The sequence below is a fragment of the Ciconia boyciana genome, chromosome 15 (assembly GCF_034638445.1).
Source record: "Ciconia boyciana chromosome 15, ASM3463844v1, whole genome shotgun sequence".
Classification (NCBI taxonomy): Eukaryota; Metazoa; Chordata; class Aves; order Ciconiiformes; family Ciconiidae; genus Ciconia; species Ciconia boyciana.
The window spans coordinates 12,732,900-12,760,379 of NC_132948.1; the positions used below are offsets into that span (position 1 = coordinate 12,732,900).

General features: G+C 37.5%; 1 protein-coding gene across 2 annotated transcripts in view; it reads left to right on the forward strand.

Annotated features, from left to right (window-relative positions):
- Nucleotides 1-6,736: 6,736 nt before the first annotated feature.
- ADGRD1 (adhesion G protein-coupled receptor D1) overlaps nt 6,737-27,480 on the forward strand; it is a 155,958-nt gene continuing 135,214 nt past the window's right edge. The window contains exons 1-8 of one of the 2 annotated variants that reach the window (XM_072880258.1): nt 6,737-6,820; nt 6,917-6,953; nt 11,043-11,126; nt 14,488-14,583; nt 17,476-17,598; nt 22,252-22,431; nt 23,643-23,897; nt 27,387-27,451. In XM_072880258.1, coding sequence (XP_072736359.1) covers nt 6,752-6,820; nt 6,917-6,953; nt 11,043-11,126; nt 14,488-14,583; nt 17,476-17,598; nt 22,252-22,431; nt 23,643-23,897; nt 27,387-27,451 — 909 coding nt within the window. In that variant the 5' untranslated portion in view covers nt 6,737-6,751. The remainder of the gene's footprint in view (nt 6,821-6,916; nt 6,954-11,042; nt 11,127-14,487; nt 14,584-17,475; nt 17,599-22,251; nt 22,432-23,642; nt 23,898-27,386; nt 27,452-27,480) is intronic. The other variant, XM_072880259.1, reaches the window with a different exon arrangement.

Below are 27,480 nucleotides of genomic sequence, written 5' to 3' on the forward strand. Positions count from 1 at the left end.
ATGTTTGCTGGCCTGAGCCACCCGCAATATTTTCATTTCTGCTACTATAAGGGCTCCAGCTATGCTTTTGTTGTTATGAAAACATATCCTTAATGTCAACTATACAATCTTCTCTTCTTTTTCTAATAAAAATGCACTTTCACGCATGATGTATTCATTTCAAAGTTTCAATATAAAGAGAAGCAACTAATGCTGCTGGTCAATTTTTGCAGTCCTAGAGAAAACTTACAAATCTAAAAAAACCTTCTGTTAAATTTGCTAGCTGTTTGGTTGGGAAAGTGCTAAAGGAAAAGGGACTAAAAATTTAAATTTTTTTTAATGTTCTGAGAAAATGGGTACCATGTACTTCAAACTTGTTCATTCATAGGCATCCACAGTTCAGTGGATGTTTACCATTTAAAAGAATGTTACAGGGATTGTAGCAAGCCCTGTCTGTGGAGACCTTAGTACAGTAACATGAGACGATGACCCATCCGCAAGAATAAACACTAACAAACAGTTTTCAAAATAAGAACAAAAAACCCCTCAGTTGTATATTTTGGTTTTGCTTAGAATTGCAGAGTCATGAGTTATGAAAGCACAGGATTCTGTGCATGTTGTCAGTTTAAATAAAACTTATGATAGACTAGATGTTCACTGGTAGTTAAGTATAGCCCTGATGTCCCTTATGTAAGGGATGACAATGAAAAGGGGTGCGTAGTTGTTCAATGCCTGAGAACAGATGCCACGTAATTCTTCCAGCACACAAGAGAAGGGCTGTAGTATGTTACCACAGCTGTCCGTGCACTCCGTCCCATGAGGAAAAGAGAGAATTTCTGTGCTGGAAAACTTAAAGTAGGAGTCAGCCTTTTCTGCCTCATCCCCATCCAATACATCAATACAGATTAATACAATGATGATACTATTTAAAATAATCGGTTGTTGATTTTTTTTTTAAGCAACAATATTCTGTCTTTGAGATTTGTATTTTCCTGCTTTTCTCTAGAACCAGGGGGCTACAGTATTATATTTTTAAAGTGAATCTTCCGTAGTTACTTTGCTAATTAGTATTGCTTATCACATGATTGTATTGTAATACACCAAGGAAAAGCACAGGGAAAGAAACATATTCTTCAGTCTCTCTGAAGGGAGTGCAGCTAGCAAATGACTTTTTTTTTTGTCTTTTTTTTCTTCCCCCTCTCCCTGTATGAAGATGTTATTAAGAATTTGTTTTGGGCAGCCTGGAACAATGGCTATCTTTAGATGGTGTAAAATCCTACCTGGAGAAAAATGTCCTTTTGAGGAAGAAGAGGGCTTATTTGCTGAAATTGAAAGAAGCTGCTTCAATAGCAGTAGTTGTTTTAAATAAGCAAAACTTGTGAGAATACAACAAATGTGCGGGAACCACTAATCAAAATATTAACCAATATGCAGTATTTTATTCTAGATAACCAGTTCACCTGGATGAACGGTTCTCTTCACATAATTTTTGCCTCTGTTTTAAATTTTTATTTACAATATAGAGAAATTACCTACCCTATAAAAATGAGAGCTAGTTAACTAAGTGTTAAGTATTTTGAGGTACCTAAATAAAAGGCATTACCTACATACAAAATACTTAGAGAGAAATATTTTCAGCCAATTCATTCTAATGATCATTTTCAGTTCTCTTGCTCAAAGAAATGAGAGGTTGGAAAAGGAAAAAAAAAAACCACAACCCTTCAAACTAGAGTGCTTTTAAGTGCTGCCAGATGCAAGATGGACCTGTTTCTCATGATATGGGGATAGCTTCTTTTAAAAATGAAAGTAGAAGTTGTAGTCTCAGTAAACTGGATAGAGCTGGTGTAGACCAAGCCATAGCTCCTTTGAAGGGCTGAAATGAGCCACACAATGGAAGAGACAGCTTTGAGTCTGCATTGCAGAGACTCATACCCACAGCCTTTGAATACACGAGATGGAGCTAGTAGAAGGAGATAAGTTTTGAATTCCCTTTCTTGCCTATAAACTGTACTGTCAATTTAACTCTTGGTCCTGGGTGTGTGTTTGAACTGTGTAAAGTGGCTTTGGTTGCAGCCAGTTAAACCTTGGGATGGGGAGAAAAAGGCTGATGGAGCAGCTGAGGGCACAGTCCCTGGTTTAGGAAGGTAACTGCAGAATCCAGACAGAGGTTGCAGGACAGGGATGCACAAGTCAAAGAAGGACAAGGTGAATGACACAGATTGCTTCTCCATCAAATGTCGGGAGCGCGGTTATCAGCAGGGACAGCTTCTTCACCCTGTATTGTATTTAGTCCTTGTACAGTAACTAGAGGGAGAGAATTTGTTCACCAAGTCCTTGACCTTCCTGTTGAGTGTGAGCATTGCAAGAGTTTCTAAACCCGGCACCAATGTGCTGCTTTGGTAGTGAATATATCAAACTTGGTCTGAGAGCTAGTGCAAGACCTTCCCATTGCTACAGTCCTGTCCAAGGCCAACTTCATAGGTTTAGGAATGACTTTTTCATCACCAAACTGATGATACAAAAACCCCAAAACTCTTCTTTGGTATGGGCTCACAATTCCACATTGGAATAAGGTCCTATAAAGAAAAGGTAATAAACTGCGTTAGAGGTGACCCCTTTATTTGTGAAACTGCTTCTGCTTTAGAGTTCTGTGAGTAAATAATTTATACTCGTTACAAAAATAACTGTGCTGGTATAAAGGTGTGTATTGAGAAGGTGGCAAGTTTGGCACAGGATCTTGTTCTGGTTCCTTGCAGATGTGCAAATCTAATCAAATTGCACCTATGTACAGCTGAGTAGTTCCAAGAGAGCTGACAGAGTTGCCCTGGATGTTCCCTGTTCAAAGGACAACTGAATTACTTCACAAAACTGTGGGGTTTTTTGTGTAAGTGAATTAAATAAAATCAGTTCTACAACTACTTACCTTGGATGTCCATAATAAGCCGGAGAAGTTAGCACTAAAATTTCAAATTTAAGTGGATGGGTGTTGATATATCAGCTGTAGCCACCTTGTGAATAATTTCTGTTACTGGCAGAGAAGTAGTTTGACCAGGAAGTCATTTTAATCCAGAATGTTTATGGCTGTATTAGTAGAGACTGTGACATTAGAGAAGTTTTACAAAATCTAGCTGTTAGAAAGGAGTATTTGAAGAATAAATCTAAGATGTTTGTTAAAACATTTCAATCCCAATTATGCACCAGGTCTCTTGTGGGAAGTTAATGATTCCAATGAAAACAAAGGAAGAAAACTGTATTACAGATTGTTTGTCTTCTGCAGTGTAAAACATTCTTTAAAGGATTATTCTCTTCTGCTTGTATTTACATAGTTAGCACTAAAGATTTTTAACTTCAGGTTATTTTTAATTTCCTGGTAAATGTCGGCTACAGCATTTGCTAGTTTTCTGTTTCAATAATATAATCATCCTGAATGAACATGAGGTGAACAAGGAAAGCTGAAACTGAAAGTTAAGTTTAATTATCGCATGATAGGTCACACTTACATTGCAACCGACATCACCAATGTATAATGACTGATCTTTATTTTTTTGTTAAACCTTTGTCTTTGAAAGCCTCCCTTCCCTCCAAAAAAAAAAAAGAGGGGGGGAGAAACCTGGGGCGTATGATTTCCCAGTGCTGTTTGCAAGCCTCTGATTGTTGCTACAGATCATCAGGCTCTCTGTTCTGTTTAGGAATCTCCTTCTACCTGTCAGCAAATGCCCGAGCTGCAGGTCAGCTCCTCCCTGGCCTTTTTGCTGCTCTCTGCTTAAGTGGGACAGAAAATCTAGAGGCCTTTCATGGACCCCCAGTACTGTAACATGGGGGTCACAGCTTTCTTCTTCCTTGCTCCTGTAGCAGGGCCCCAGGGCAGCAGGGTGGGAGAGCTGTGCTGGGAGAAACCTCTCCAGCAGGCTTACCACAGGCTGCCCAGCTACCCAGCATATGCAGACCTTTGTGCTTTTATTGACATGCAAGTACTTTAAATGAACGTTATTTCATCCGCAGGCTCATCAAGAGCAATCCACTGTGACTGTTTGTTTGTCTTCCGAGCGTTGGATCAGTTACTCGGGTTTGCACGCAAGATGCCCGGTGCTGCCTCTGGTCTGTGGTGGGAGCAGTGTGACTTTTCAGATCAGGTTTCCAGAGGATCACAGGAATAAATTCAGAATTTGTTTCTGCAAATAATCTCCAATGTCTGCTTGCAATTTGCTGTTTCCACAAAAATTTTTGGCAGTGAACATGTTTGCTTGGATTCTCACAATTGTTTTGGTAAGCATATTCTTTCCCTTGACAGGCCCCTCTTGGCAAATATTTCAAATTCCTGTCTTTCTCTTTTTACATTTTAGCTTTTCTCGGGATTTTTAGCTGCAGCTCTCTATTATTTCTAAGGGTGGCTCTACTTGTTAGTACCTGATGCAAAATTCCTAGGGTTTACACAGAATTTCTCCTCTTCCTTCAGGATATAGAGGAGTTTGTGGCTAACAGTAATGAGGGAAGGAGTCCAATAAAACCTGGAGGGGAAATAAGCAAAAGTCAGATGGGTTATAACTAAGTGGGAAGCTAAATTTTTGTAGGGACTGAAATTCAAAATTTTCAAAATTATTTTGTTGTACGTCCTAAATCAGGGTTACAAACAAAATATGCATTTTATTTCAATACTGAAATTTTGTCATATTAAACTTTGGTAACACTGAAACATTCATGCAGCATGAATATCTTAAGGTTTCCAAAATTAATTATGATCTCTTCAGTCCTTGGAGCTTGGAGTTCTATCTACTCACCAGTCATCTGCAAGGCGCTAGTTACCACCAGAAGCTTCAGAAGTTCAGTAGGCATCTGGGGAGCCAGCTGGGTAAGTCGGGGCCGTGGCTGCTACCCAACTTCCTGGGCTTCCCGCTATATAATCTCTATATAAAGTTTCAGTGGAAAACTGTTTCATCCTAAAAGTTATAACCGACTCTAGCCAAGAGTTTGGTGCAGAAGTTGTGATTGATTAAGTAGTAGACAAGTAGGAGGGCTAATATACTGGAAGGAATAGAGCTAAGAAAAGGAACCAGGCAAATACAGGCTGATATAGGCAGCTGAAAAGATGGAGCCAAGAGTCACAGATGGATGGGCGGGGAGGGAAGGATGACTACAGGTCAGAAGATCGGTCAGAGATGGGCAGTGGCATGCATGGCAACAGGAGCGCGTGATCGCTTTTCTATAGATCAGTATCTTGTGTGTCCCTTGATTTTAGGCAGGGAATATTTTGCTGCGCAAGTAAGCATCTGGACTGAAAATAAGAGCTAATCTATTGACATACTTTTATTTACCTTTTCTTTTGCCAAAAATTATCTGAATTTTGCTGAGATGTTAACGTGGTCTGATTCAGATTTTTAGTTTCTGATCTTTCCTACGTCACCTTTACATGGCTCGTGTGAGGATAAAGAAGGGGTTGATATGGAAATGCAGGGGAGATGAACAGGGATGGAAAGCTTATCAAATTTTGTTTAAAATATTGCTTTTTCAGTTTATTTCACTGAAAATAAAAGAGAACTTGGAGGGAACTGAAAACAAGATTTTACCATAGAGGAGCAGAGTAAATGAAGAATATCAACTAGTTTTAGCTGCTATTTTTCTTTTACATATAAAATGATAGTTAATATTTGTGACATAGTTTACAGTGTAGTTGTGAGGCTCTTATAAAAATACTTAAATGTAATTATTTTTTATTAAAAAGAAATTAAAGTGGCAACGATAGAGGTATTTTCGTAGTTCTTTTACTAGTTTTGTTGTGCAACTTTAGCAAATCAGTGAAATTACTACTGCCTCAGTTTCCCCTTCTTGGTAGAGACATAGTAAAATTAATCCCTCAGAATGCCATGTGATTTAAATTGTATTTTTTTTAAAAGGTCATGCTTATTTATGAGAAGAAATGTAATGTGTCATTTTAGTAAATAGATCTTAGCTTTCCTTCAAAAATTTCTGTCCAAAATCTGTTTTATTTTTCTTAAGCATTTGAATTATAACACTTGTTCTGGCTTTCATTCTTCTTTAAGTGTGCAGATTGTTAAGAGCAGTAATCTCTTTTATCTGTTTGCTAAAGCACGTTGACTTGTTTCCACTTGTTCCTAGCTGACTGGTGTTAGGACCCAGAAAAGAGACAGCAGCAACGTGATATAAATAGAGTACCAGAATGGGACAAAGTTTGAGAAGAAAGCATGACATCACTCAGACTTGCTCTCCACCCAAAAAGATCTGGGATGGAGGTGCAAACGTGAGCTGGACGAGCAAGGGGTTAGCAGCTCTTTTCAGCTCAGTTTCTGAGGAAATAGTGAGAGTTATATGCCCTATGTGCTATAAGGAAGTACACTTTCTTGCTAGCAAAACTAAAACTGGCTTCAGATTTCTGACAACGTGAAAGTAATTGAAAGGAAAAGACAACCATAGGAAGAAAGTTGAAAACAAGATCTTTTCTTTTTGGCACAGATTGTAACAGAAATATTTGACTTCTTTCCATGGAACAGTACAACTTTTGGATCTGATGCACATTTCTTTTTAATTTTCCTCCAGTCACGGTAATTTATTTATAGTTAAATGAAGACATCAAAGTGTGGAGCAAGCAAATACTACTCAAGAGGTCTGGAAGGATATTTTGCCATCACTGAAGGAACGGACTTTTTGAACCTGCATGGAAAATGCCCCTTTTAATACAACAAGTAGCAAAGGAAAACTTATGATTGACATCTTACAGGAATTTGATTTGAGTTGTACTTTTAACCTTAAATAGACGATGGAGAATTTATTATCTCTACTCTGTTGTCATTATTCTTTGCTGATTTTATTTCAGTACAAATATCAGGTAATGTTCTGAACATGGCCAGTATTGAGATATATTTGGATTCCTCTTAGCAAGTTTTGCCTCGCTATGTCTCATTATGTAATGTTTTCTGTGCAGGTGTATGGAAACTATTCCCAGCTACCCAAACACCCAGGTAAGGAATGTTCTATTTACATTTTATGACAATGTGCTTAAATATTTATTTGCTTTTTTGGTTTGTATTCTTCATTTTCTTAGTAGCTCCAAAGAAACTGTGATCCTACGTTTGAATGTCAGCTCTGTATTAGAAATGTAATAAAGTCTAAAGTATCAGACTGTCCCAGTGATTTTAAATTCAGTAACCTACCTACTAAATATTCTGCACAGAAATGTATTTGGAGAAAAATGGATTGTATTTGATATGTAGAGAAATCCTATATACAGTGTTTGTCTATTATTACTTTTTTGAGCATGAGTTTCTGAATCGGACCTCTACACAGACAGTTTTCTTTTTTTTCTCACTGTCTTAGTGTTCAGCATTTTCAGTTAATTGATTTACAGTTGGATATGCCAGCTTGTATACTTTGCAGTACTCTGGCATGGCTTCAAGTCATCTACCCTCCTCCCAGCCTTCATGCTTAAGTTTAAATCAGTTATAGAGCATATTAAGGATCTCTCATCTGTTTTCAATGTAGAAAAAACTTACTCAAAGCTTATTTGGGGTCTGTGTGTGTAACTGCAGAATTCTTCTGTTTATATAAATAGTTTAACCTCAAGCCTCATGGTGGTGTACAAGTACAATTTTACTGCTTTACCAATTCATGTATTGCTTTGTACTTTTAAGTTTTAACCATATGTAATTATTTTCAAAATAAAATACAGAGCAATGTGGAAAAGCCATGTTGTCTGCTATTGCAGTAGCTTCAGCCCAATTAGTTTCTTTTGTTCTACCTTCACTCAAAAACAAAGAAATAATCTCATTTCCTATAGATGAGGATCACTGGCTTCTAGCTGATAGAACAATGGGGGGGGAAAAAAAGCCTCCCGCAATAAGGAAGCAAGTTACACAACATTTATTATGTAGTACAGTGTGTGTGGGGGGAAGCATAACTGCCAGCAATGCTTTCTGGATTTGAACTAGGCTGTAAACAAGTGCTGTGATTTTATTCTAAACACAGAGTAGTTACCTATGGAAAGGATAGTGCAGGTATAAGTTGAATTCAAGGCAACAGGTATGTGTTTTTGGAGGTCTTCTCAGGGCTGATTGGCTGGAAGTGGGGTAACAGCATGGCTTTATATAGTTCAGAACTGGGAGCTGGGAAAGCCACCAAAATGCAGCGTGGCTCTAGGCAATTCACTTTGTATATCTATTTCCCTTCCCATTTTTCTTCCCTACTTTTTCCATCTTTTAAATCTAAGCTCCTTAGAATATAGCTTCTCCTTATGAGCTTGTTTGATGCCAACCATGGCAATGCCTTTGTCATGCTGCTGCTACTACTACTAATAAAATACTTGTGCCATGTTGTGACACAGTTTTTTGGCATAAAATATTTTTCTCCTGGGATTTTTCTTTTCTATTTTTATCTTCTTTTTTTTCCCCTACCACCTCTCTTAACTTTAATTCCTTTTTTCCCCTGATACGAAAGGGAGATGTTAATGGGAGCAAGAGTTATTTGCATATAAGCACACTGTGAAACAGCAGGCATGTTCTGTGCTCTGCAAAATGAAACTGGTAGTTTGATGAAAGCCGGATGGAGGTACATTAGCACAGGTTGTGTATGTGGGTGCTCTTAATACCATAGGAATGAATAACTTTCAATTCTTTTCAGCAGCCAGAATATGTTCTTTTGAAGATAGAACTAAGCACGTACACAGGTTTAGTTTGTGTACGTTCAAAAACCTTGTTCCTATATCCTGTTTCCTCAGTGTGCTTTGCCACACTCAGCTCGGTTGAGTTTGGGTTGCCTGGAATTCTCAGATTGGGTTTTGTATGTGCTTATTCTGTCTTGTTATTCTCTTATGTTGGCAGTAGCTTTCTCCTTTTGTTAGAAGTTGTGCCTTTCTCTGTATCTTCCAAATATTAAAGGAAATATTCAAAAGAATACAGCCATATAAATTTCATCCATTTCTCTAAAGACATCCCCATCTTACCTGTTTATACTCATGCTCCCTCTCTGTGGGAAAACCTCTATGACAACTGCAAACATTTCTAATTAGGTAGGCCAATAATAGATCCCAATCAATTAGGAATCATTTGTTAGAAATCTTTGGTATAGTTGAGTTTGGAAGCAAGTCTGAGTAGTTTGTGTATCCTCACAAGATGCAGACCTTTTAGTTGTGTGCTCTCAGATCTACAGTTCCTTGTAGTGATATTTAGCAATTTTATCAGCTTTGCACTCTTATTAAAAAAAATCTTAGGATCCTCTCTGCATCACAGCTCTGAAACTATACCATGAGGAAGGAGGACATCAAACGGATCTCCACTATGTGGTCCAGACAGTTTAAGGATGCAGATAAAATTTTTGCACCTTCATATCCATGATAAAGAAATCCTGTTGGTATCCAGGATGTTAAAATTATAGAATAATTATTAAATAGGCAAGCTGTTTTGATCTCAAGAGTGAAGAAAGGTGTGGGATAGACTGTAAATGTCAAAGGACACTGCTTGTGATTTGTTTTAATTTGCACACTAGGTGTGGGGAGCTTTTGTACGGTGTATGACAGCTGAAGTCTTTTTTTAAGAAACTTACCTCTATCAGCTTCGCACCTCAGGTTCTTGAAAGATTGCTTGGGAATGAAAAATGATTGTAAGGCAAAGAACTACAGATACGGTGTAATAGAAATAGTTGTTCTCTCTGTACCTGTCATCTGTTGTGTTGTCCCCCTGCCTCCCAAAGAAAAGATTAACGCAAACTAATAGGATGATATGCCATGATGATGAACAAAACACGTTCTTATTTGCATTCACATAAAATTTCCGTGTATCTGTATCAACATTCTAAAACTTTCTTAGATATAGGAGATTATAAATTTACTTCAGCACAGCTGGTTAAATTAATTATTTTGAGAATAAAGGGTTTCTTGCAGCTAACAAGATAATAAGAAATTACAACTCATGTTTTCCTACATTATTAATGCTCTACCCTTAAAATAGAATCATTATCATAACACAAAATTTGATTGTTTTGGGCAGCCTGCTTCTGGTCAGGTTTGAGTAGTTACATCTAAAATCTGTTCAAACTCATCAATTAGACTGTGCAGATAAATCTGCCCGTGGAAACCAGCAGATGTTTTGCTTTTGTCAGCTTGTCCACCTGTTGTGAAGGAGGACACTTAAGAGAACAAAATGTTCTCATCAAGCACAAGGAGTTGTTCTGGTTATGGTGTAGTGGAGAAGGTTCTGAAGAAATAGGTAATGCCGCATGGGGAGGAGTGAACTCTTTTCCGTACCTTGCTTAATATTCTGGAATCCCTTCTCTTGAGGAACATCAAATTCCTTCTGTTAAAGTAAGTTCTGCTATATGACTCTGTTAAGGTGAGAGTTATCTGGAGACATCAAGAAGGCTAGACTCTGCAGTAACAACTGTGCAGGCACCTATACTCTCATCCACGTTGCAGCTCCTCCACCATTGAGTCCTGCTCCTTACTATGTCTGACTAGTCTCTTTCCATAGAAGACCAAAGGTGAAAAAAGGTTTGGATTAATATAGCCTGAAGGTGTTGCACTGGTTTTCCAGTGGGCTTTGGAGAGAGGATAAGATTTGTGGGAACTCCCTAGCATCTTCTACTCCCTTGAACTGCGGAGAGCTGAGTAGTATGGAGGAAGCAGGAGCAGAAGTAGTATGCTACAGACGCTAAACATTCCCCTCTGCATTCCCTTCTAGGTGCTTTGTACTATCCACTGTGTGTGTTTCAAATCTCAGTAAAATCTTGAAATTACTCTTGAATAACTGCTCAACTGTTACTTCAATGAATGCCGCCTGATAAGCTAGCGGAGACTTAGTCAGAGACTGTTACACATTTTAAGTGCAATTAAAATCAGTTGAGTTTTTAAAACAGGTTTTCTGCAGTGATCAATCAGATCTATGGCTTTAATCTGCTCTGTCCTTTTGATTTATGATCTCGCTTATGTGCTGTACTTGATTTACATAAAATATCTTGTTTTACTTAACCTATTGACCTCCTTTATTGTTGTCTTCTGTGGAGACTTGTTACACTCCTTGTTGGTCCTTACTTTAATAACTTTTTCATGTGTTTCTTGAAAGGGTTCAAAGTTCTTGCATCAGCTTCCCATTACTGGCCATTGGAAGATGTGGATGGAATTCATGAGTTTCGGGATACAAATGGAGGTAGACAAAGGATTCGTTGACAATGGCAATAACATAAGTATTTGTGGCAGTCTGTGAGTAGAAAGGGAGCAGGAGAAATGAAAGGGGTTAGCTTTTGTACCACAGCAGATGAGATTTTTTTTCCAGTTAATGTTTTTGAAGTGCTCCAATGTCCAAATGATATCGTATTTGTGAACTGATTTTTATAGAGTATTCTCAGACGTTTTATGGGCTGTCTACGCATTGTTAAGGTTATAAAGAGAAAAGGTTTATGATCCGAAGAGTCATTGAAATCACATTGTTATTAGTTGGTTCGGTACATGCATAACATGCACTAATACACTCAGTGACTGAGTTCTTTGGCTATGCCAGCAGTGAAGATGCCTGCTTCTTTTTGCTTGTTGGAAGGAGTTAAATGCCCCAATTTTTCAGGCACTTTTCAAAATTGTACATAGTATCTATAGGAGGAGAAGTGTAAGCTCTCATCTGAACACTTCTTACTCATTTTTATGTGCTTTTGGATATTTCCTTAAAAGCAGTATTGCAGCGTTAGTTCAAATTTTTTTCCAATCAGGCAAAACCACAAGAGGTTTGGTAGGACAAAACTCTCACCAATTTGAAAGAGTCAGTTGTCAGGACCGCAGGGTCCCAGAGGGAATGATATGAAAAGGCAGTCCGGTTGGATTCAGCAGTTTTCTGGTTCTGACGTTTTGCATCAGGAACAAAAAAGGTGACGGGGGCTTTCTGGGGATGTGCAGGTGAAGCAATTGATGGCGCTTCAACCAAACCACCGTATCCCATTGCAGCACCATGGGCTTGCAGGGCCATTTCTTTCAGATGAAACTTTCAGCAATGCTCTGCCTCCTTCTGAGACTCAAAGGTCCCTTAGTAATTTTCACACGAACTGTTTTTCCTTTTCTGACATTTTAGCCAATTCCAAGTTGGGCTGATGTATATTCCCCAGTATTTCTCACACTACGCCTGACCACCTTGGCAGTTGAGCTAAATTGTTTTGTACTGGTGCAAGGGGTAGCTCCTGTGTTACTACTGGTGCCTGTAATATCTTTACCCAGAAAGATCACTGCGGAAGATTAAATCAGGAACTAGAGACCTTTACAACCTTACATGAAAAATGTTACAAAAGTGCGAAGTTATTGCTATTTATTTCACAAAAATGGCAACATCAATCTCTGTTCCTAAGTGGGCAAAAGATCCATAAATATCCAAAACCTTTTATTCCAGAGGTGTTCAAGTATTTTAAGCTTAAACTTTGACCCATCTTTCCACAAAGTTTCTTTAAAGGAATGAAATCGACTGACCAGAAATAAATCTGGACAATATTCTGCTCTCATTAGAGGCTGATGGCAGCATTCCCATTGACTTCAATAGAATCATAATTTGGCTCACAAAAAGTTACCGTGAGTTCTCTAACACCGTGTTAAAGTCATTTTCTGACACTGGACTTCATGTAGTTTCAGGAAGAGTGAAGCACTCCATAGCTAGTACTGTTTTGGCACTCATGCTACAAGCATGTTGTTTTGAAAGTGCTTGAAAGCAATATATAAAGTATAGCTCTTGGAAAAATGACAATTGATGTTAGATGATTTTTCAAAATTAGGTTAAATGACATTATTTCAGCAAAATTCAGAAATCTTTTCAGTAGTATCTTGGAAGAGATAAAGCAGAATATATGAAGTTCCTGATCCTACAAACCTTCACTTACAGGAATGGGACTGGCTCACATGAGCAATCTCCTTTGACTCCTATTATGACACTGTGTTAAAAAACTTTATAAATGAGCCATCTGCATGACTTTGCTGAAAAAAGTTTGGAGGACTTTGTCTCACTGTTATTTGCCGAGGATGCCAGTAGCCAAAAGTCTCTTCCTCTGCAGTGCAATTCTGACAATGTTGAATTCTTTCCTTAATGTTGTAGTGGATAGTTCAAGTTCTTCTCAGTTGCTTATAATGTGTGTTATAATACACAGATATTATTTCAGCTGTCTCCAGCAGAAGTTTTATGTATCTATCTGGTATTTGACTTTGATATACAAGAAAAGTTTTCTTTATTGTTGTAATTTAATGCAGGTGACAATTTGCCTGGTTTTGATACCATTCTGATTACACAACTCTTCTGTTTATTGCTAGAGTCTTTCTTGTTTTTCCACTCATCATATCATGCAATTATTTTCATTCCATGTTTCTCCTCTTAAATCCTTGAAGCATCATAATCTGTCCGTCATGTTAATCCATTTTATTTGTTGAAGTCATTGTGTGTGAAGCCAGATTTATATCTCTCAATGCGTTTGTGTTATGAGAGAGAGTGTCAGCAAATTAATTTTTTGGTTATCTCAGCAGTAGAAGCAATTGAAGGGAACCAATCAACTTAAAATATAGCAAACAAAAAAAGATGTGGCCATGTTGAGATTTTTCATCTGACCCCTTGCTTTCCATGCATTTTTCTCTTGAGGTTTTTACGTGCGTTGTTTTTTTTTTTTTCCAAGAGCATTTACCTTTCCCTTCTGTAAGCTCAGTTGGTCTAAATCCCAAATCAATGTGTCTCTATTTACTTTCACGGGCTTTCCATCAAGCTCTATTTGCCTGCCCAGGGTAAATAATTACCATGCACAAGATACTGTTAAATTATCAAAATAAGAAAAAAACCAAAAACTAGAGAATAAAATTTTATTGTCAGATATAAAAAAGTTGGTTTTTTTCTTATGTTTACATGGAATTTCTTGTGTTTTAATTTGTGCCTATTGCCTCTTATCTGTTCACTAGATATAACTGAGGAGAGTCTGGCACTATCTTTACACCCACTGTTGGGTGTTTATACACATTGATAAGATCCCAGAGCCTTCTCTTCTCCAGGCTGAGCAGTCCCAGCATTCTCAGCCTCTCCTCGTGTCAGATGTTCCAGTCCCTTACTCATCTTTGTAGCCCTTCTCTGGCCTTGTTCCAGTATGTCTGTGTCTTTCGTACTGGTGAGCCCAGAGCTGGACATGGGACTTCAATTGCCCGTAGGTTTTGCACCAGTATAGTGATTTTTGTTATAATTGCAGAGTACCTTACCAGCATGATGATATTTCAGAGCCCTTCATCTGCAGTTGTATTTTTTAATAGTTTTTTCTCCTCAGCTACTGTAAGTGTAAACAAAAAAAAAATGTTTTAGTGATACTGTATTTACTTAACTTGTGTAGTTAGAGTGCAACATTCACTTCCATATAAGTCCTTGGGAGAAGTGGTTGTATGATAATTTTCAAGGCCACTGACTGACATCTGTGATTTGTGTTATGTTGAGAGATATGAACTGGTCAATTCATTACTGATTGTTTATTCATTGTTTTGCTTATTTGCTTATTTTCTTTTGTTGTTCCACCCAGCTCTAAGAATCCACAACTTCACTGTGCTTCCTTCCCATAACTCTACCTTTGTATATACCAATGACTCTGCCTACTCTAACTTCTCTGCAACTGTAGGTGAGGATTTACATATTTTTTGTTCTGCATTTGTCAAGCTTGGATGGTTCTTGTAACATTGGATTCAAAGTTAACGCTGAGTTTTGGTTCAAGTGGTCATATGGTAAAAGTCTATTTATGCTTACATTGGCCTACATTATTGAAAAAGCATTCCTGCAGTGTTACTGGAATTAATCCGGACTACTGGGAGAAGCATCCCCATTCTAATCAGCCCATGGGAGGATGGGCCCCAACAGTCCTCCAAAACCTAGAATATTTGTATTAAGCTTAAAAGAAACAGAGATGACATTTTGGAAGAACATATAAGAACAAATAGGTTGAGTGTTTTCTTTTCTTTCAAGGTTAAAAGGAAAAAGAAGCCATCTGTTTTTTCACTGTTTCATAGTAATTTTTAAAGGACACATTAAGAAAGACAAATGCAAGCAAATTTGCAAAGCCTGGAAGTAAGATCTTGTCAATCATGACATCTTTGATTAACATGTTTTAAAAAAAAAGGGAAGCAAAAATCTGCAGAGATATGTCCTTTTAATGACTTTTTTCTTTTACATCAACACACCAGGAGATAAAAGGAAGAACAGAAAATGACAACTCTCCAGGCAAAAACCTGGCAGATCGTAAACTAGTTACATCTACACCAGAATAAGCGTAGAGTCATTTAATTGAAGTCACTAGGATTTATACCTGTGAAGGTGCAATTGAAATATGACCTCTTGTCCACTTTACAAGTAGGTGTTAACTCACATCCAGTTGTTGGAAAATCTGACCAAAGGAGGAGGATGAAAATGGTAGAACTGTCATTTGGGCTGCTCAGACACCAGGAGGTTTATATTAGAACACTAAAACCACTCTTTTTCTACTCCAACAGTAAAAGTATGCTGGCAAATGTGAACTCTATTAATAATGAACTTCAAATGACCCTAATTCCTTTCAGTCCTCACTTATCTGCTTTATAGACCGTTTGCATAGTTCTCACATAATAAGATATATTCAATATGAACATTAAAAAGAGTGACATCAACAGCAAAGGAAATGCTATGGAGACAGAAATGCATTACCTTATGGGATTTATTCTGGCTAGATTAGTTCAGATTTCAAGTGACTCGAAGAACTTGGAAATGTTTGCTTCAGTCCATAATACATACTCAAATTTTTAAAAGAAACTACATTTTATCTGTCAGTTAGACAGAACTTGATGACTTCTTCCTCAAAGGGAGAGGAAGATACCTGAAAACTGTGATATTTGTGTCGAGGTTTGGCATGGACTAAGAAAATATTTGGACATACATTCACTGAGGGCTACGCCATGCTGTTGCTGTTTCCTTGAGTGGTGTTATCCTGCAGATGGGCCAGCGCTGTGACTGCCGTCCTCATGCCTGATGGTTGTCTGCAGTTTGAAAATGAGATGCCCTCTTGCCTATGTTCCCATTGCACAAGGGGATGCACCATCTTGAAGCGGTGACAACAGTATTTGTGATTATCAGTGTAGACAGGTGGTCTGTCCCTAGCACTGACTGCGCATCCTTGGCGTGATTGGCGCTGTGCTCTGCTGTGCAAAAGGTTTCTGTTGAGTCAGGTAGATGCACAGTGATAAATACAGAGAGAAGCCCCTTACGTCACACCCTTCATGTGTTTGAGACCATTTGTGTGCCTTCCTCATTGCCCTTATGATCTAGGTAGATTTTCAAATATCAAGTAGCGCCTAGCTGGCAATTTCTGCACCTCGGAGCAGGAAAAGACTGTGTTCTCATTGCTGGTATTTCCCTTGGAGCAGCTCTTTTCCTAACACGGTCTTTTTCAGAAGAAATTATAGAGAAGGGTCTTAAAACCGAGGTCCTGAATCTTCACAATCCTTGCAGAAATACCATCACAAACAATGTTAACATGAAATTCCAAACTGAACAATTCCATTCTGTCTGCTCAGAAATAAATGATAGAATGTTCTGTGGAATGCAGGCTTTTTAACACAGTGGAATTTTTTGATTGTGATTTCCTGTTGTCTTCATTGCTAAAATTAGTCCCGATTTTTTATCTTGGTACAAATGAGATGAACTTTTGATCTTCATCTATCAGCTGAACTCTCAACCTTAGTGAGGTTTCCTATAGTAAACAAGTGTCATGGGTTTTTTTTAGTATTAAGAAGGCTCATGTGCTTTAGCTAGTAGGAGATGAATCAACAGTGCTTTTCTTTGGAAGGGAACACAAGAAAATCACAATCAAGTCACAAGACAATTAGTCATGATCCATCTTAGACAAAGAAATAGCCCTTCCAAATGACAATGATGCCATACCAAAGGATGTCTGAAAAGGATATAGATTTCTGCCTTTTAAATATAGCTTGTCAAGTATATTTCACTGATTTTTTTTTATATGAAAAGTGGCTTTTGATCACAAAATTTACCTTTCAATCATTAAAAACCCCCTATTCTGTTACATTTTTGATTAAAGAATTTCTTCACTAACTCAGCCTAATAGTAAGACAAAAATACCTCTATGATGTGTCCGGTATCCAGACCTCTGGAAAGCATAAGGTTTATTCAGATTACTTTGAAATAATATTTTTTGGGTGTATGGGTTCTGTTAAGCAGTCTTAGTTAATCAAGAATCCGAGTGACAGATATTAGTGTAATTTTTACAAACTTGAAATGAAAGTGTTATCTGTATAGTTCTTTAAAAAAACAAAACCAACCAAACAATAAAAAACCAAAAAAACCCCTGACCAACAAACCCCCACCAAACTCAAAAACAAACAAACAAACAAAAAACCAACAACAAAAAAACCCAACAAAAGCAAACCTATAGTTGGGACAAGAGAAACATATGAGGCGTTAAAATCATGTTTCCAGGAAGTTTTGATTTATACAAATGTTAAACTATATTTTGCTTTTCCTTTAGATATTGTAGAAGGAATGGTGAACAAAGGAATTTATGTCGCTGAAAAGAAAGGAGTTACCTTTCTCTTCTTTGGAAGCTATCAAAATTCTTGCATTAGTAATCCAGAAGTTTGTGGACCTGAAGGTTAGTAAATTCATTAATTACTATTTGCTTTTTTTTTTCTGTCAGATTATGTAATTCAGTAATCACTGTTTCTTTCCTCATTGGAATGAACTCTCTAAAATTCTAGCTTGACACTATTCTTTATTGACTTTTCAGCAACCAACACTCAATTGTTTTAAAATTTAGTCTTTTCTAACTGCACTTCAAATTAGAACTAGTCACCAACTACTCAGATCAATGATCTACAGTATAATTAATTCAAACAAAGACAGAAATAAGCTTACAGTGCCCAAAATCTTTCCTGTGGCACCAAGATTAATTCCTACAAGAACTGCAGTATGACAAACAAAGAAGTTGTCCTACAGGTTTCAGATTTAGGAGACTGTTTTTCAGTGGGGCCTCTTAGCAGGAATGGTTGTTTTTAGATTAATCTCTGGAGATAACAAAATTTTTGTTTCCAGTGTCTTGGAATCCGTTTGTCCTCATAAGTACTTAAATCTCTTCATTCTATTTCTCTTCCCTTTCTTCTTCTTGGACTAGCGTCACAAAATGAGAGGTGTAATAGAGGGCACAGATTCGACAATGTGTTGACTACGGAAGATGATTAAAACTGTATGTGACTGTCAAATCAAACATACAACTAGTCACTAGCATAAAACATTCACTAGAGATTTAAAATTCAATAGAAATGGAAGGATCAATGGAAAATGGCTTTCTATACATAAACTCCAGCAGTCCCTAAACTTAAGCAGAATTGTTAATATTGGATTTTCTCGCTTTTATTGATTTAGGCCATTCTTCAAACTGGTAACATTACTTGAAATAGCTTTTTTTTTTTTAGGTGCTGTAGCAAGAGCTGTGTATTAACTTTTTAAGAAAGTAGGAGAAACTCAGAGAGCAGATGGTACACAGCTATTACTTGAGAGTATTAGAAAAAGTAATACGGTATCCTACTGTAGGCATATTTTCTGATGCATGCTGTATCTTTTCATATTTTTTTCATACCACTGGGAAATAAAAATCATCAGTAAGTCATATTATTTCTACATCTATAGTATAACATAACAATCAGAATAAATTATTTTTATAGTACCAGAGCACTCCCACTATCTCACAAACAAGAACATTAAAAACATAAAACACTGAAATGTTCAGCAGATAAAATGTGAAGAGAAGAAATCATATAAACAATAAATACTAAATCACTGTACCAGGTTAAAAAAAAAGGGAAAAAAAAAAAAGGAAAAAGCCAACACCCCTTTATCTAAAGAGACTGTCTTTGTTTTTCTCCAACCTAAAGAAAACCAGTGGCCATGAGAAGATGTAATTTTATTCAAGCCTACTATTGCTTAAACATCCCTTGATGTTTGTCTGTTGCATTTGTGTGAAACTGGTGTTAAGTACACTTAAGCAGGGAATGCTTTCTGAAATGATCTTGGGATCTTTTCAGATGTAGTATTACAACCTACGAATCAAAAATCCCTATATTTTTTCCTAGCTTAAATTTAATAACATTTCAGAACTGTTATTTTGACTTGAGAAAACAAATTCTTCTTGTTTTTAAAATGTTGAAACATTCTTCCCCTGCCTTCCTTCTTTCTCAAGTAATATTTAGATAATGGTTTTCTGTGAGCAGTTCTGGGCTCATTAAAGTGGCTTTTTCAGTCAAAAGAAACATTTCTGAAAGATGCAAGAGAATGTTCTCATAATAGTTAGTTTGGAACACAGTAGGAAAAGTTACATTTAGTCAACATATGTGAAGCTGAAATAAAAAAAAATTAAAAAGCAGCGCTATGCACAACATAGCATTTCATAAAGCTGTGTGTTTGTGTGCCTTACTTTACTTTTTATTTTTAGTTTGGGCATTTCATGAACCAAAGCACACATAAGGAGGATTTAGATCCACAGTTTTCTTGTGGCTAGAGGATGCTCAGTAGCTACAGGGTAGTCCAAGAGGATGGACAAAGATGGGGGAAAGCGGCTCCACTGCAGACATGCTGTAGGACTTAAGTCTCGCTGTCTACACCATTTAAACGTCAGCTTTCAGCCTGTAAAGAAGGCATAACAGCACTTCCGTACCTTTCAGAAGTGCGGTGAAGCACTGGAAAAAGATTGCGAGGCACTTTGACAGAGGAATCGCCTTCACAGCAGTAACGGATTAACGTGGGCAGCCTTGGGGCCCTTTCGCCAGGGTGGTGAAGGATGGTGTGCAGACACAAGGGAAATGCATGGCGCTCTGGCAAGAGGGGTGGATCAGTGTCTCAGCCTGTTACTGGTGTGGTAAAGAAGCTGAAATATGAACTCGGGTTTATCTGCTGATGAAGGTATTGCAACTTCCTTACAACAGACCTCAAATTCTTCAGTTTACAGCATTTATAGCTTTAAACCCATATCCGTCAAGATCTAGTAAACTGAGACTGATGATGTTCATATACTGATTGATTTCTAGGAGGCCAATGATAATTGATTAGCACTTCCATGGTGGTGGTTTTATCATGTATAAAGCATTTAGGGAATGGTGTAGATCATGTAAATTGATGAGTGCTGTTATAAGGATAAACAGAAAGATCAGGTAGACAGGAAGATACTACATAGTTAAATTATTTATTTTGCAATAATATAATTTTTAACTTTTCTGTTAAGTTAATGTAACAAAAAGAATATGTGAAATCTATAAAAAAATTGTGTTCCAGAGAGTAGTGGGGGAGAATATTTCTGATGACTGTAGTGAGCTGTCTGAGGTTGTTCCATCTTTAATCATAAAATTATGAAACACATAAAAAAAAAATAATCTATGGTTTCAACAAGAAATGTACATAATAGTTTGAGGGCTTCATTAACCTGTGCTGGGCTGGTAGCAAATCGGCAAAGTTCATACTGCCTGGGAGGCCTGCAGAACTGCTAACTAAAATCATCCAGACAGATATTTTGCCTACATGTCGAAAGAGCATAGTCAGCAGGTTAAGGGAAGTGATTATTCCCCTCTGTTCAGCACTCAGGAGAGCGTATCTGAAGTCCCATTTGTCCCCAAAATGTCCCATTTCTGTCCCCTGCTACAAAAGAGATGCTGACAAGCCAGAGTGAGTCCAGCAGATGACTTAGGGGGCTGGAGAATATGACATGGGAGAGGAGGCGAAGGCTTTTCCTTACACCATGAAGGAAAGGGAATGCTAAGGGCTGTCTTCAACTACCTGATGGGTGGTTATAGAAGCAGATGGAGCGAAACAATCTTGGAGATGCAGAATGAAAATGTAACAGGCAACACAGGCACATTGTAGCACAGGAAATGCTGATTAGATCTAAGAAAAAATGTTTCTTTGTAATGTGGGTGGCCACGCATCAGGATGGTTTGCACAGAGAGGCTGTGCAATCTGCATCTGTGGTGACATTAAAATCTCAGCAGAGCTCTGAGCAACCAGATCTAGCTCTGAAATTGTCCCTGCTTTGAGCAGGCAGTTTAGACTAGGTGATATTCAGGGTTGGTGCCAACTTAATTCATTATAACTCTTTGTGGCAAAACCTCTTCCACTTCTGTACTTGATAAACTTTTTCTCAACCTGCTCTGAACTCGCATTTTAATGTTAGCACTTTGTACTATAAATTCTGAGACGAACATTTTTAGGAGCTGTTTAGTCGAGCCATTTTCTTTGTAATTGCATTTGACTGCAGAACCTCTACAGCAGAGCCACTATGAACTTCTGGAGTGCAAGGGAGGTTTGATTTGCTACTTGTGTTTCAGTCAAGCCTTTTGAGGTAACCTTTATTAAAGAAACAAGCCATCTTGCAGAAATCATATTTCTTCACTAATGTGCAATCTGAAGAGCTCTTCAGTTTTACAGTATAATAGTTAAATTTACTGTGAATTGAACAGGATTATTTGTGGACAAAGTTAATCACGTGCACTTGCAGGGTTGCACTTGCATTTTGGGAAGAATTGTTGGATTTTTGGGTGGGTGGGGTCCTCTGAATTTTGGCTGTGGCTCTGCATATGATGCTATCCCTTTCTTTTACACCGGTTCTTTGCTTTCAGCAATTATGTGAGCACTGAAGTGTGAAAACACAGGTAATAACATGCTTAGAAGAATTAAAGTATAATTAGCGATGGATGCTACTCAAGTTCAGACATGGGCATGCTGGCAGCTAGTTAGTGCATCAGTAGCTTGGAAGCAGTCAATGTACCATTTCTGGGTTTGCTGGAATTTGGTGAACATCAAAAAAAGATGTAGATGCTGGTGGAGGATATGGAGATATGAGAGCAACTTGTGTTTTGAAATAAGCCCAGATCACAGGAGGAAAAGGGGATCATCACAGGAAGGCGAGAAGGGTAAGGAGACTGGAGAGATAAGGCAAAAGGAATGGAAGCATAAATCTGTAAGAAAAAAACTTAATTACTTTTGGTGCTCAAATAACTTTAGTTTTAACTCATAGAAGCTACTCAGGAAGCAATGATTACTACTATGTCCTGGGTACGCGTGTGTGATGCGAGACCAAGGAAGAGATGTTTATTTGGTTTAAACTGTTAGAGCATTGTTGATTTTAAAAATGCTGTCCTTGTTTATTCTAGCAGATGATCTGTCCTCAAAAGCATTCCCACTCTCTGTATTCTACAGTATTGGAAATTTTTAATTGCACTTGTTTTTTTCATTAAAATCTCCTCTCACTTGCTTTCATCAGGAGTAACATTTTCCTTTTTCTGGAAGACTCAAGACCAGCAGGCTAAGTTACTCCCTGCCTCTGGTGGACAAGTAATTTCCAGCGGTTTCAAAATCTGTTCAAATGAAGGTGAAGGCTCAGTGGAATTTTACACCCGTGGGAATGCAATGATGAAGTGGAAAGCAAGCTTTAGTCCACCAGGTAAAGTTTATATTTTTTTTTAAAATTAATTTCTTTGTTATATTTTACTTTATTCTTGCTGAGAGATGTAGTGGTAAGAGCACGACTTCATGAAAGAGAAGTGGATATATAAAAAGAGCTATAGAGCTCTGTGCTCCAGAATTCTCTTGATGGGGGGCAGAGAGAGGGAAAGTACAAATTGAAAAACCGGTGATATTGTATTATAGAACATTTGCCATTCAGTAACAGTCCTCGGACCCAACTTCCAGTTGTTTCTGAAGTGGAATTCTTATCGACCTCAATAGATTAATGAGTGCTTAGATGGAAACATAGGTGAAGAATGCAGGTTAATCCCTGACAGTTCTCAGTATATTCTAAAACTGGGTATGTGTGCTGTCCGCTACTGCCTCCTAAATTAAGACTTTATTTGGTAACTGTCTAACTGGGTGTTTAGTGCTTTGGTCCTTTTGTTACCTGTTGAGTGTCAAGTTTTGTATGCCATGGCATAGTATTAATAAACATTTTGGTGTATCACATATCTTACTGCTTCTATCTAAACCGTGTATCGTTGGGGAGTGGTATTACCTAGTGACTGGAACAAATTCTGGTCTTCTAGTAATGCCAGTGACAGTCACTAAATCTTTTCTTGCCTTAATTTGACTACATGTACGTTGGTAAAATAGGACTTTCTCACCTCACAGTAGCAGAGTTTTATAAAGCCTAACAAACCAGTTTAGAAATCTCGTTTTAAGAGAAAAGCTGCTAAATGGTGAGAATAATTCACACATTTGTGGATTATCCAATCCAAGTGAAAATTAATATTATGTTTTCAGACTCTCAAGTATAACAGAGAAACTGCGGCAACTTTTAATTAGTCTGTTTGCTTGTTCTCCAGTCCTTGCAGCCTCTATGCAGTTCTTGCTGAACTGTGTTTTGAGAGAGTATTGAAGAGACTTCAAATCTTGGCCAATAATACTTAGCAAGTCTAATTTATGAAACTGCAGTGAGCCCAAGTAAGAGTTCAGACAAAAGCTAACAGGCATTCTGCCAAAGTATGGGCTTCCCCATGGGTATAAAGATTAATATACATGACATCAGCGTTCCATAATTTGCTCTTAGCACTTCCTATACAGCTCTATAGCATTGCACGAGTCAGCAAAAACTTACTGAACAGGAAAGGCTCTAAATGGAATTGATTCATGGATTTTGCTGTGACTTTTAATGTTTTGCAGGTCCTTATTGGACTCATATTCTTTTCACTTGGAAATCAAGAGAAGGACTGAAAGTCTACGTCAATGGAACTCTAAACACAACTGATCCAGATGGGAAAGTTTTCTATGATTATGGAGACCCCAGTGCAAATCTACTGACAGGGACAGAGGGGGGTCAAACGAAGCGCTATGTGAATGGGGCATTTGATGAATTCATTATTTGGGAAAGGGCACTCACCCCTAATGAAATTGAGCAGTATTTTACGGCTGCAATTGGTGAGTATACGCGCTGTTGTCATAATTCATCTTCTGTACAATTGCTGACTTAAAAATATTTAGTGTGTAGGATTTGTGTTCATTTTACATCTTTCAGCTATTGAATGTAATTTTGAGAGGCAGAAAAAGTCAGGTATGAATGTTACCGAAACGCTCAGCTGTCTTTGGATGTGCAGTCTTTTTATTCTGGATTCTAGCTCCTTAAAAACGTCATTAAAAAATTACCAAGACCTGAAGTATCCAGCCACTGTTAGATCTCCTAGGATCAAGAGAAGAGGCGCAATAATTAGACTTGCGGCAGAACAGTATTAGGAAAGACTGACTCCGGATGTCTGACTTGCACTCTGGTTGTTGTGTAACTTAGAGCCAAGTCACTCAGTGTATTCCAGCAGATGTGGTTAATAATGGTTATCTCTCCAGTTCCCGGAATGATAAAGGCTTATTAACTCATGTATGCTTGTGAACTAAAAAGAAAGATACCAGCTGAAATGTAATATAAAAGGCAAAGAATCAGGATTAGAGCAAAGACATAGAGGACTGGCCAGTAAACCCTGTCAGTTGTTCTATGGATCTTTATAATAAACTTTTCACGACAAGAAAGGCTGTTGCTATTAAGTGCTTGTGTGTGAGTAGCAATTAGAAAACATCCATCTTGGGAATAAAGCTATGGGGCATCTGGAGCATTTGGCTTTGGCAGTTTCCCTGCTTTTACTTATTCTTACTAAGGTTACTGAGAGCTAAAGCAGTTACACCCCTAGCTCTTGTGCTGTTAAACCCATGGGAACCATTTTCACAACAGAAACTCTTCGAATAACACAGAACTTCTGATGAATGCCTGGAAATGAGAATGTATATGTTTGTGGCTTCCAGGTTTGATCATGGCAATCAAATATATACAAAATAGATTTTATCAAAAAAGAAAATATAAACTATTTTATGTAGGATTGAAGTCACTGAAAAAGAAAACCCTCCATCTGGTATATAATGAAGCAATCTATTTGCTTTGCCACACAAATAATAGCAATTGCGCTCAGGTTTTTTATTTTAAAAAGGGATTCCTATGAAAGCCTTCAAAAATTCTGACTGGGAGAGCATTCATTTGATACAGGAAATGGTTTTAAAATCTTAAAAAAAAAGTTTTTATTAACTTTATAATGTTCTGGTCATGTTAGAAAAAATGCTTTTGTATTTGGCTGTTGTATCTTTCACAACAATCTAGGGTTACTCAAAGCTACCATAAATCACCCTCTTTGATTCAGTGTAACTCAAGAAGAATGTTATGTTGCTAAACTCAAGAGCAGTACATTTTCAAATTGACCTGATCCATCTATACGTATGCCCTGTTTCACTGTCAGAGAAGTATAACTTACATAAATACCAAGATAACCTTTTTAACCCCTTGAATTCTTGTGAACTCACAGCAACCATCCTCCGAAGCCCTCCACCCTCCCATCTGCACTCTAACAAATAATCAAGGCATCATGGAAAGCTCTTTCCACAAATGCAAATCCTGTTCAGGACTTGTTTCTACTTCTTTCCTCTATACTATGGCTTGGAAAGGGTCGTACTGGGGCTCAAAATATCTGGTCGCTGGATGTTAATGCTTGTAGCTTGCTTTTGAAACACTGCAGAAAAGGTTGGGCCCTTGGATTCTGCTAAAGTCTAAATTTTTCAGTTGTACAGAATTTTGCCTGTATCCTACCTTTCAACCCCTGCTGATTTTTAGAAGGCTGTAGAGCAAACTCCTTGATTTATACATGTTCATGCTGTGAGCTGTTGTGAGTTTACCGCAATTTGCATGATATTAGGTGTTCCCAGGTTTTCAGGGTCATCTGGAACTATCTGTGAAAACCAAATTTCTAGCCCCTTAATTGAAAATGAAGCTTGATGTGTATTTTCTAGGGGCTTAGGAATTAAAATGTAAAGGGATGCCAAGTATATATATATATTTTTCTAAGTATGAAGAATTTCAAGCCAATATTATTTTAAAGTGCTCAGGTGATTTGGAGCACTTGAGAAATGTGGAGTATTGATTTTTTTTTCTTTTTCCTTCAAAGTAGTGGACTGATCGGATTTTATAAAATGTCCAATTTGATGGATGAAGTTAGAACGTTCTCAGAGGAAGCAATGGATATTACAATACTAATCAACATAGTAAACAAAAGTTATTCTTGGTATCTATTTATTGACTTTGGAGGACTTAAAGCAGGGTTGAAGCTGGGCTAATGTGGTTTGACATAAGAAACTTAATAGGGCAGTCTGGTTTTTAATAGAATGAATAATCATGTTCCTTTTGGATCCGTGAGAAAAATGTGTCCTATATGTGCAACTACTGTTTGATTGTGCTGAAATACCACACTCCTGACAAATATAAATTCTTGGTAAGACGTAGATTAGAAAAAAATTTTTTTTCTTTATCACAAATGACCAATAAATCCCTTTGCACAGAAAGGAATCGATATTTTTGAAATGGAGCAACTGGAAACCATCCAAAATCAAGTTTATTTTTTCTGTCTCGACAAATCATTTATGACATGCTCGTATGGTAATTTTCAGTGGATATAGTGCTAGTGGGTGACATTTATTAGTAAGGTCTCTCCGATTAATAGCAACTGTTGCTTGAAATCAACTTACAAAACACCTAATAGACATTCTCTATAATATGCTCAAACTACTAATGAAGCTTGTCTTTTGACTCCTTGACCCCTGCTGTTTGTTTCATGCAAAACTAGCATGCCCCCAAAGCTTTAGTATGCCACCATTTCTACCAATGTTCTTTTATTTGAGGGTTTGCTTAGTTTTGCTGCAAGCAACAAAAGTATTTCCATTGGCTTTGAATATTTCTTACAGATTTTTTTAAATGTGGAAAAGTCTTTCTGAAATTGCCTTCATGGGTGTGATTTTATTTGACACTCAAGCAATTTAGACTCAAGATATAAGTAAACATTAGCATTTGGAGATCATAGCTGAGACTCAAGTCTCATTTTTTCCAGTGTCTGGATGTTCCCAGTCCCAGTTTATCACATATACAGAAATACAGCAAGGTCATATATGAAATTTTCAGAAATGCCTACAGATTATTATTTATTTTTGATAACACAGAGGATTTTTTTTCCCCCCTAAAGACTTCACATAAATGTTGGGGGAAGAGTTAGAGAAGGAAGATGGATGCCTATGTTTTAATTGTACAGTTGTCCTTTCTTTTATTGAGATGTAACACTTGAAATTTCCTGTTTGCAAACAAAAGTTTAATTTTAAGTGTTTAAAACTCAGACTAAATTGCAAGGCTCATCTCTATAAAGGTGACGAAATAAAATTGATGACAGAATCAGTAGATGAAATGCTTTAAGCAAGCCTGTGTAGCTATAGCACCGCAAATAAGTAAAATGCATAGAACAGCAAATATGTTACTTTGTTAGAACTGAGTCAACCTGCAGTGGGAATATCAGATTTGTTAACACTCTCATTCATGCATGTATTTTTCCCCAGGTGTGCAAGTTTTGCTTTCTTCAACGCTTCCATGGTCTGTGATGACAACCACTACAAAACCTGTGGTAGGACAGTCCTCGTAACTCTTTTCTGT